The sequence below is a fragment of the Gobio gobio genome (genome assembly GCF_949357685.1).
Source record: "Gobio gobio genome assembly, chromosome: 17".
NCBI classification, from domain to species: domain Eukaryota; kingdom Metazoa; phylum Chordata; class Actinopteri; order Cypriniformes; family Gobionidae; genus Gobio; species Gobio gobio.
The window spans coordinates 12,172,720-12,183,464 of NC_137110.1; the positions used below are offsets into that span (position 1 = coordinate 12,172,720).

Consider the following 10,745-nt stretch of genomic DNA (forward strand, 5'->3'; position numbering starts at 1 on the left):
GCAGCTTAGCGCACGTGGAAAGGTCACGCCTCTTAACGGGAGATATATACGCGCTTAATAATCTCTACAGCGTCCCTGGGAAAGCCAAACAAAGGTGATTTGACTCCGGGATGAAAATAACAGCGTCTCGATGACATGGCGACAAACACACTGAAACGCAGCACTTCCTTTTCTCCACGCGACGTCCTCTTCTTCTCCACGTGGGACAGCAACAAGACCACGCCCCCTTTTTCGCGTACTCTTGTGGGCGGAGGTTAGTCGACAAACTGCTCTACTGACGTAATTAAAGCAGGAAATACCAGGATGTAGTCCTAATCAGCCGTTCGCTGTAGGCTTTGAAAGGGAACTTCTGTTAAATAAAATATCTCGCTTGGCATTGAACTTTGAGCTTTATCATTTTACAGGTATTATTTATGCTCTAGCAGCAACATTACACACTAACTAAAGTTTGAACAATGGGATCACGAAGAACAGGACCTTTAAGGGTTTTTTTGAAAATGAAAAAACATTTCATTTATATTAATGTGAAGTGTGATTTTGTTTCCCCCAGAAGGAATTGGCTTGTTAGCGTCAAACAAACGCCCCTGGTGGTAGATATAATAACTACACCTTTATAATAGCAAAAATATTGTTCACCTATGACAGTTATTCAAAAGTAGCTGAGTATTCTGACCATTTTTTTTCTTAAGCAATTTAATTGTATTATAGTTGATGTTTTACAGTGGTTGATAATTTTCAGATGGCTCTTAAAAAGCCTGAAATGCTTTAATAATTTATATTTTTAAACCCATATCTACCACTTTAGATGAGGGATCAGCTACATTCATTATAATCAGCACAAAGCAACATATTGAATGATGGAATCCTAGTGATCTTAACCTGTTTAATCTGTATCCTACCTGTTGTATCCAGCGTGTAATATTCTTCCACAGGGTGTTCTTAACCAGCACGCACTGTTGAAGAAGGCATCTGGCACAGTCCACAAACATTCCCACATCTTAATTTTTCAATTAGCAGGCCCCTTGTTCTCTAAACATATGCAAACACAGCAGGGCATCCTTTAAAATGCAACTCTAATCTGCAGGCTAGTTAGAGTAAATTGGCAGGCTTGTAAACCTTGAAAAATCTGAATAGAGCTCATTATCAGTTTATCTCTGCTGAGTGGCTTTCATATGAGGAGCATACAACACGTAAGCTGAACTAGATTATTTAGTGTGAACAGGTATGTGTAGACATGTTTGTGTGCAATGCAAAAGCTGAACTTCATTGCAGTAGTGCTACAGGCTACAGCATAAGGCTCTGAATTAAAAAAAAAAAAGAATACGTTTTTTCCCCCTTGTGAAACTGTGTGAATAATGCTGGAAGAAAGTAGATTCATAATTGGGTTATTTCAACTTCTGACACTTTTATGTCCCAAGGGTTGATTTTTATTAACGCTTACAACTTTTTTTCTTTTTGTTATATCCAGTTCACATTAAAACTGTCTTGGAAAGTTTGTACCATGCCTTGATCATTTTCTTTTTTTCCAATGCCTTTACGTATAGATTGTATGTCATTGTCCCAGACGAAGACTTTCAATATGAAAATCCATCAAAAATGTGTCAATTTTAAAGACTATGACAATTTAAACAAAGACTAATATTTAATATTGCAATATTTATGGTGTGAAATGTGTGGGGGGTGTTTCTTTCAAAATGCCTTTTTTTTCTCTCAACTGTCCAAGTGTTGTGACATTTCCACCACAAACAATTTTGTACATTTACCACAATTTCGGGCATATTTGAGGTAAACAGCACTTGACTTGCAAACAGATTATTTGTAATGTGCATAGTTTCCAACCAAGCTGTTTTTAAATAAGTAGCTAAACAAAGTAAAAATATTGATTAATTCAAAAATCTTGTGGGAGTGTTTAAACAGCTTGTTTTACGAGTTTTTACAGGGCCAAAATGCATATAAAAACACCCAATTTCGACACCTCAGCATCAAATATACATCCGAAGACGTGTTTGAACATGGATAATGAGATGTAGCACTAAATTATTCTTATTTGAATGAAAAACGTGAGAAATGTTGACGTTACCTTGAGTTTTTGTTGTCAACCGCGTTACACGTCACGACGTCATCGGTAGACTTGTGTTGGGTGTGTCACACATGTCAATCAAAGTTGATGCTCTCTTTAAACCAGCAGTGACGACTAGCGGGAGTGTGAGAGAAACGAAACCCTTTCCTTTGACGATAGTATACTTCTGTAATTTGAAATCTCAGCAACTTTCTTATTAACTAATCCTTAGTAAAATAGCGACGTCTGTAGCTTTATCTGCTTAAATGCGAATGCGATTATATTTGTGTTGCTGCAGGCGCGTCGCGCATTATGCTTAGAACTCTCATGTGATGCATTTATATTGTCTTCACTAAGATTATATCAGTGGTAAGTTATCATGCATAGTTTTAGCAGTGTCTTTGTGTGTGTTTTTTATGAATCGGTTCATTATTAACTTGATATTTGCTTTGATATCACACTGTAAGACAGATGGCTGGACAAAACTCGGAAATCGAGCTTGATTTGATCAAACCTGAAGAGAGAAGCTCTTTTGTAAAAGCTGGTAAGTTAGTAATAACCCATGTAACATGCTCAAACAATCTAACACACTGTTGATCAACGATTTTGTTATGGTGCATGAATGATGTTATTGAGAAGAACAATGTTTTCTCACTCATTTTGAGATGGTTATTGATTGAGGGATGAGTGCATTAGCTTTCACGGCAGTTAGAAATAGGTGAATCCTGTCCCCTGTCATAATGGATCTGCTTTTATCTGTTTCCCCCTATAAATATCCCTATCCCCATCCAGTAAATCCCCCAAAATCTTGAAATTGCAGTTTTTTGATGGTTTTACTCTGAGAGTAAAAGAAGGGGAGACCGGGGTTGGTTGTCACACTGTCTATTACTCCATAGATCTCCATATTTATTTATCATAAAGACTTGTATTAGAGATTATATCATGCATAAAATGGCTATGCATGACAGATGTGCTGTGATTGTGAACAGCTGATAATGGCACACCTGAGAATCTGCTCATTTTAAAGCTGCGGTTTAAATCCTGTGACTTTGTCAAAGAGCATGCGCTCTCCCGTAATAAAACACAAAGATTAATCTTCTACATCCGTCATATCATAACATGTTCGCTTCACAAAACGAGAACACGGTGAAGACAAACCACGGAACTTTCTGGAGAAACAATTCTTTATCCTTTTTTCTAAATTATTCAATCAGAAGGAGAGAGAATAAAAAAGGCCAATACAGCCCAAAGCCATTTTCATTTGTCTTTCCCCTTCTCTTTTTTATTTTGGACTAACAATGCAGATTCCTCTATGGAAAATATGTCCCGTGTGTTAATTAATCATAAGACATTAAATGTTAAATAAAAGAGAGAAAAGCACATTGAATATTTCATTTGGGATAGGTGGAAGAAAAAATAAACAAGGTAGTGCAGCCAAAGCAATGATTCATTAATAGTTTGCATTCAGATCTGGCAGATTCATTATTGAATGATTTCTGGGCACACTTTGAGACAGTGAGAGCACAGGAACACATCTCAGCATGTTTTCTAGACAAGCCGTGATAAACATTGCTTCAGGATGAAAGAACTTTTGAAATGAGAACTGACGTGGTGGATTATTAGAGAACATTGATTCTTTTGCATATATAGTGGTGGATTTGTTTCTGTTTGGAGTATTTAAAAGTGATTTTAGCATTGCAAAAAGGTAAATGTGCAGATACAAGTAAGCTTTCCGAAAATTGTGGCTGTGGCACTTTCAAAACATTGTTGTTTGTATGAGTGACTTCTGGCTCAGCCAGTGGCATGAGTTTAGAGCGGGACTATAGAGTGCAACAGTGTTCGCCCACCTTTTCAGCTTCATTAAAGGGTTACTTCAGCGATTTAGCATTAAGCCTTGTATCAGTAGAAACCTGGTAGTGTATTCAAATTATGGTACTTTCCCCCCTCATGTCCCCCTGAGATGAGAAAATTATGCATTTTATTTCTGGAAAAAATCCTCTGATGACTCAAATATCGTCAACGGCGGGACGTGGGCGGAGCTGAAGTGACGCGATGACTAACAGACAGCAGATAAATGGCTATCCACCTGTCACTTGAAGTGGCCACGCCCTTAATTATGCAGAACTTTAAGGCTTAATATAATGTAAACGAATGAGTTATAAAAAAATTCACCCCCCTCACAGTTGTCATGAAGGGCCAAATTAGCTGTATAGACCAAAACCACAATTTGTACCAGACTGTAAACATGTTTTATTCTACTGTAAAGTTGGGCATTTTAACATGGGGCTCAATGAGATTCTGCTCCCTTCTGGAGCCTGTCCCTAGTGGCCAGTCGATGAATTGCAGTATATGTCACTTCCGTATTGGCTTCAAGAGAAACTGCAGGAGGTTTTGCCGCTTGGTCGTGAATGACTGCCGCAATTACCTCAACTCTGCTCTGCTCTTTGCTCTCGTGATGAATGAAATCTGCTGCATTTGTGTCGTGACTTTCATTCGGCTCACTCGCACGTTATTGAAAAGACACGTTCAGTTTTTAATTGTAGTGTCTGTTCTCTAACAACAAAATGATTTTATTACTATGAAAATCAAAACGACGCTGGGGCAAGTGATAACCAGTAGCTGTGGCTTTGGGAGTGGCCTTGTTGAGCAGTGAAGCAAGTGCATTCTGGGAGTTGTTGTCTTTCATCCACATGAGCCAAAAATACATTTTCTGTCTTTTCTCAGTCTAGAAGGCACCAAATTCAAAAATAAAGTACCCCTTTATAGAGTTAAACCCATGAACCCTATCAACCAGCTACAAAATGAAAAAAACAAAAGAGGGTGTACTTAATGGATAAATGACTTGAATAAAATGAATTAAAGCTGTTGATTGTGAATATAGAAACAACATATTTTAAAGGTAGGGTAGGCAATTTCGGAGCAGCTAGCAATAGCCAGGTAGCTTTGAAAGCATGAGATCCCACCCTCCCTTCAGAGCATCTCCAAAGCCACGCCTCCTCTTGTTATTTTGCAGTGCTCAGTGACTGTCCGTGATGATGTGTGACGTTTGCTCAGAGGTATGGAAATACCAAGCGGCAACCTTCCGTTCTCTCTCTTGAATCAAACACAGAAGTAACTTAAACTGAAATTCGTTGACTGGACGCTAGAGACAGGCTCCAAGTGGTTTCGGTCTATAGTATAGCTAATTTTGCCCTTCTTGACAATTGTGACGGGGGTGAATTTTTGTTATAACTCATCCGTATAATATTATCATTTGTCTGCTCCACCGTCCCGCCTCTTTGCCCATTTTCGGTTATCCGGTTATTCTTCAGAAACCTAAGGGTGATATCACGTCCATACAGTCTATGGGAAATACATATGCAGGCATGTAGGACCGAATGCAATGATTAGACGAACATTTCGAGACTTCCACAGACGGAATATATATATATAAAATTTGGACCACTTCTATCATTTTCAGTGCTTCTTCAAAGTGGGTGGTGCTAAAGTGTTCTTTTGGTGCTTGTTTCGATTATCTGATTTTCTAAACATGATTATTTAAAAAAATGTGGACTGACGGCTTCATCAACAGCATATACCATTGACTAACAACCTCATAGCTCACAGAAGGTCTGTTTATAAGTTTTTAAAAACAATTCCCCTATGGGGGGGGAAATGAATGGGATTTTGCTGTATTCTCTCTGTTTGTTTGTAAACTGCAGATCCATTATTTTTTTTCTACACTCTTCATTATGCATCATAATATTTCCCACTACAACCTGGTGCTATATTTAGACTTTTCTCAAGTCATATGATAGCATTGTGGGAGGAAAAGACTGAATTTATATTTACTGGAAATCCACAGAAGGAAGCCATACAGTCCTTTTTGGATGAACTGTTCCTTTAATGCTTTAGAGAATTTTATGAAAATTGACATAAACAAAATGAAGAGAACGGTTTTATTTAATCTCACTTATTACGCTATCACAAAAAATGTGTAAATGCTGTCACTTGGGCAGTAGAGACACCTTTGTACTTTATTAACCCATGCATATTAGTACCTTAAAGGTACATATTAGTACTTTTTGAAAGGGTACCACCCCAATTACAGCTTTTGTACTTTTTTTTTTGTACTTGTACAACCATATCTTGCTCAATATAAAGATTCAAAAACAACTTTTCTTTTTCAGGAGCGGAGGTGTCTAGCACAGTACCTGGGAGGCTCTCACCTATTCCTGAGCTGGATCCCTGGGAGAGAGAAGCAGACACGGACTCTACAGAATTCACATACTCCTTATGCTCAGTGGACAGGTACAGCACATCCTGCTCCTCCAGCAGCTCCCTGTCTGACTCCCAGGAGAGAGGAGGTGAGTCACGCATCATCACACCTGGGTTTGGGGATTGGCCAGCTTCCTCTTTACCAGACCACCATAGTGCCCTAAAGTGCTCTAATGAATAATAATTACAACATCAGCTGCCACCACGAGTTGTCTTGTATTCAAATTCAAACTCTTAATTTTCTCTCAAATGAGCAGTGGTTTTATACATTATCTTGTTTTTAAAAAATCCTTTGATTTTTTTAATGAATTTATGTGTTGCCAGAAGCATATAATTATGCATTTTTAAATGGTAAATTATTAAAACGTATCTATAATTTAAAATGAAAACTAAGGAATAGCTTGTGATTTTAAAGCTGTCTACATCAGTTGAATAACTGAATTAAGCAGCACATTCGATTAAACTTACATATAGAGATGAATTATTAAAACCATGCGCTGAGAAGTCTTGTGCATGTGTATTATGATTCAACAGCTTTTTCAATATGAAATTAATTAGAACAATATATTTCCCCTCATTCAGCCAGTAGGTTCAGATGAGTTAAGGTGCAGTCATTGTGTCGTGGTGTTGAGCTTTACACGCGTTACAATGCCTTTCCTGGTGTAATATTCAGAGGTTAATCTAATTCCAACTCTTATGCTCACAGGCAAGGGTATTTTGTCCCACATTATGCTCAAATCTACTTAATGTCTTGAAAGCCCTATTTGAAGCTTGGTTTATTTTTTTTTTACATAAGACCCTAGGCTTTGTGGAAACATTTCTTAAAACAGACCATCACAGTAAGTCAACTACGCTAAAATCCTGCTAATTTTTTGAGTCTGTCATCCCTCCGTTTATTTAATCACCTGGAAGTCTCTGTCTCTCTCCAGCAGAGCACAGATGATCTTCTAAGGGAAAAACACCTATACAGAGAGGTGATAATTGATTACATCTCCACACAGCTCTATTCCTTCTCTCTTTGGAAGGAAAAGGTGATTCAGTAAATTATGCATGTATACAGAAGTGCCCGGCGAGAGCTGGTAGGCTTTTAAACTGTTGTATACAAGAGGTGCAGACAGACTGCAGGTCAATAAGGGCCTTTGAGTGTCTATCCCCATCAGCCGAAATCCCAAGGTAAGAGTTTTCAAAGAGGCATTTACGTTCTGTAACATACATAACACTGTGGGCTTTCTAAGCTCTCGGCGTGATAATGCCATGTGTCATTCTGAGTGCACCTTTATTTCAGCATTTTACATAATTGTTTTTCTTTTTGACGCACGATTTGAAGGTTGACATGTTGTGTTAGACAGATGTGATCATTTCAATTAAATTCTAAATGGATGCATGTTGTAATGTACTGTAGTACATTATTGCATATTGTAAAAAGAGTGATGATAGAGTCACCAGTAAATGTTTAAAATTATTCAAAACTTATTTGCAATATCATTGTATCTAGCTATGCTATAGACGGCCACACAAAAAGCTGTTTTTCCCCTATTCAATGTTTCTGTACTGGTACGCTACAGCTGTTTAAGGGTGTTTTATAGACACTTTGGCCCCGTGGAGTTAAAAAAAAAAATCTTACAAAACACATTTCTCTCACTATATTTTTTCTTTATTTTTCCACTAACAATGTCCAACAGTTTATACACATGGATCACTGGAGAATTCTGTAATTTGTCATATTTCAGATATTTCCAACAAATCTCAGATAGTGATGGAAATGACGGCAGTATAAATGACATTTTTAGCCAACTCCTTTGTTTTGTTATTGATAATTTTTAAATTTTAAGCAAAAAAGCATTTGAAAATTGGACAAAAAACAAAGATACAAGACTGCCATGAAGCATTGCGAATGACAAATTAAAAGTGACAGATAATCTAAATATACAACTACTATTAAAGATGTTGATTGTGCATATATAAATAATATTTGTCTATTATATTATATTATGTATATTTGTATATTATCTTTTGCAAAAAAAAAAAATTATATATATATATATATATATATATATATATATATATATATATATATATAAATAGCATATATATTTATTTAGTTAGTTTGTGTATCTTAAATGCGCATAGAAAACAACCTTTGGAACATAAAAAAAAGGCCCTTGGAACATAAAAGTGGTTGTAGTTAAAAAACGAACAAAACATTCTTTTTATTTGTTTGGGCCTTTTGATTTCATGACCTATAACTAGCATCTGTACATATTTTACATGCCTCACGTTTCTGCTAACTACTCTCAAGTACTCTCCATTACGGGAGGTTTTAAACACTTCTTTATAGCTTCTCAAATGCAGCCATGAATAAAGTATACAGTTGTGGTCAGAATTATTGGCACCCCTGGTAAATGTGATCAAAGATGGCTGTAAAAATAAATCTGTATGGTTTATCTTTTTGATCTTTCATTCAAAAAATTCCCATAATCGAACCTTTCATTGAAGTAAAAGAATGGAAAGTCAGGGGAAAATCCATTTTTAAATAAATGTTTTTCTCCAAAACATGTTGACCACAATTATTGGCACCCCTATAATTTTTTTGTAAAATATATCTGTAAAGTATATTCCCATTAATATTTACATTGTTTAGCACACCGGGGTGACTAGGAACATGAAATTTTCTAGCTATGATGTCATGTTTCACAGGAGTATAAATATGAGGAAACACAAAGGCAAAATTCCCTTAAGCATTCATCACAATGAGTAAAACCAAATAATATAGTTCTGATGTGCAGCAAAAGATTGTTGAGCTTCACAAAATAGAAATAGAAAATGGCTGTAGGAAAATAGCTAAAGCATTGAAAATCCCATTTCCACCATCAGGGAAATAATTAAGAAGTTCCAATCAACTAAAGTTGTTACGAATCTGCCTGGAAGAGAAAATGTGTCTATATTGTCTTAATCCATGGCGAGGAGGAGAGTTTGAGTGGCCAAAGACTCTCCAAGGATCACAGATGGAGAATTGCAGAGATTAGTTGAATCTTGGGGTCAGAAAGCCAAAAAAAATCAAACAACCCCTACATCACCACATGTTGTTTGGGAGGGTTTCAAGAAATTCCTTCTTGCTCATCCAAAAACGAACTCCAGCATATTCAGTTGTCAGACACGACTGGAACTTCAAAAGGGACCTGGTTCTGTGGTCAGATAAAACAAAAAAAGAGTTTTTGGCAGCAAACCCACCAGATGGGTTTGGTGCAAACAGGGATAAAAAGTACCCCATGCCCATGGTTAAATATACCACTGGATCTTTAATGTTGTGGGCCCTATTTTTGCTGGAGATCCTGGACATCTTGTTCAGATACATGGTATCATGATTTCTAGCAAATACCAACTGATAAAAAATCAAAACCTGGCGGCCTCTGTTAGAAATCTTATAATGGGCCGTGGTTGGATCTTCCATCAGGACAATGATCCAAAACAAACATCAAAATCAACACACAAATGTGTCACTAAGCACAAAATGAAGCTTCTGCCATAACCGTCCCAGTCCCCTGACCTGAACTCCATAGAAAATGAGTGGGCTGAACTGAAGAGAAGAAGCACCAACATGGATCTGGGAATATGAAGAATCTGGAGAGATTCTGTGTGGAGGAATGGTCTCTGATCTCTTGTCAGGTGTTCTCCAAACTCATCAAGCATTATAGAACAAGACTCAGAGCTGTTATCTTGGCAAAAGGAGGTTGCAAAAAGTATTTAATAAAAGGGTTCCAATAATTATGGCCAACATGTTTTGGAGAAAAGCTTTTTTCTTTTTTAAAGATCAAAAGGATAAACAATGATTTATTTTTACAGCCATCTTTGATCATATTTACCAGGGGTGCCAATAATTCCGACCACAACTGTAGATGTTTTAGCATTCCCTTTTAACTGCCCACAATGTGATGATTTCTTATTTTTGTTGTTCAGAGTTCTGTGCTGGGATTGTACTGAATTGTCTCTTCTGCCGGTTCTACGAGCTGTTCCTCATGTTACCTGAAACATGCGAGCGAGCTGCTTACTCCATCTGCCCTACCTACATGCTTTTCTCTTCAGCCGCGGAACCTGCGCACAACACCAACTGGAACTGCGGTTGTGATTTTGACTGTGGCCTTAGGGAAGTCTGCCATGAAACAGGGGAATGCCTTGAGCTAGCGATGGAAATTTCGGAGGTTTGCTATCACTGAGGTGCCAGCAAAACTGAAGACGTCAAAGTTGCTTCGTTGAAAGAACACTTTTGTGTCACTTTGGGAAGAAAAACATTCACTTTTTTAAATAAAAGAACACTACAGTCTATGCCAAAGCAAGCTAATGTATGCCCATGTGGAGCTAGAATCGTCAACTCAAGAAAAATGTAAACAAACATGACATTTAAAGCTACTATAAATGATTTTGCATGATA

At 37.2% G+C, this 10,745-nt stretch overlaps 1 protein-coding gene across 1 annotated transcript; it reads left to right on the forward strand.

Annotated features, from left to right (window-relative positions):
• Positions 1-2,520: 2,520 nt before the first annotated feature.
• Positions 2,521-10,530, forward strand: mdfic2 (MyoD family inhibitor domain containing 2; the record flags this gene model as incomplete). The annotated part of the gene is made up of 3 exons (XM_079840238.1): positions 2,521-2,603; positions 6,229-6,405; positions 10,274-10,530. The coding sequence occupies exons 1-3, from the start codon at positions 2,531-2,533 to the stop codon at positions 10,528-10,530; spliced, it is 507 nt and encodes a 168-aa protein (XP_079696364.1). The 5' UTR covers positions 2,521-2,530.
• Between the last annotated feature and the right edge of the window lie 215 nt (positions 10,531-10,745).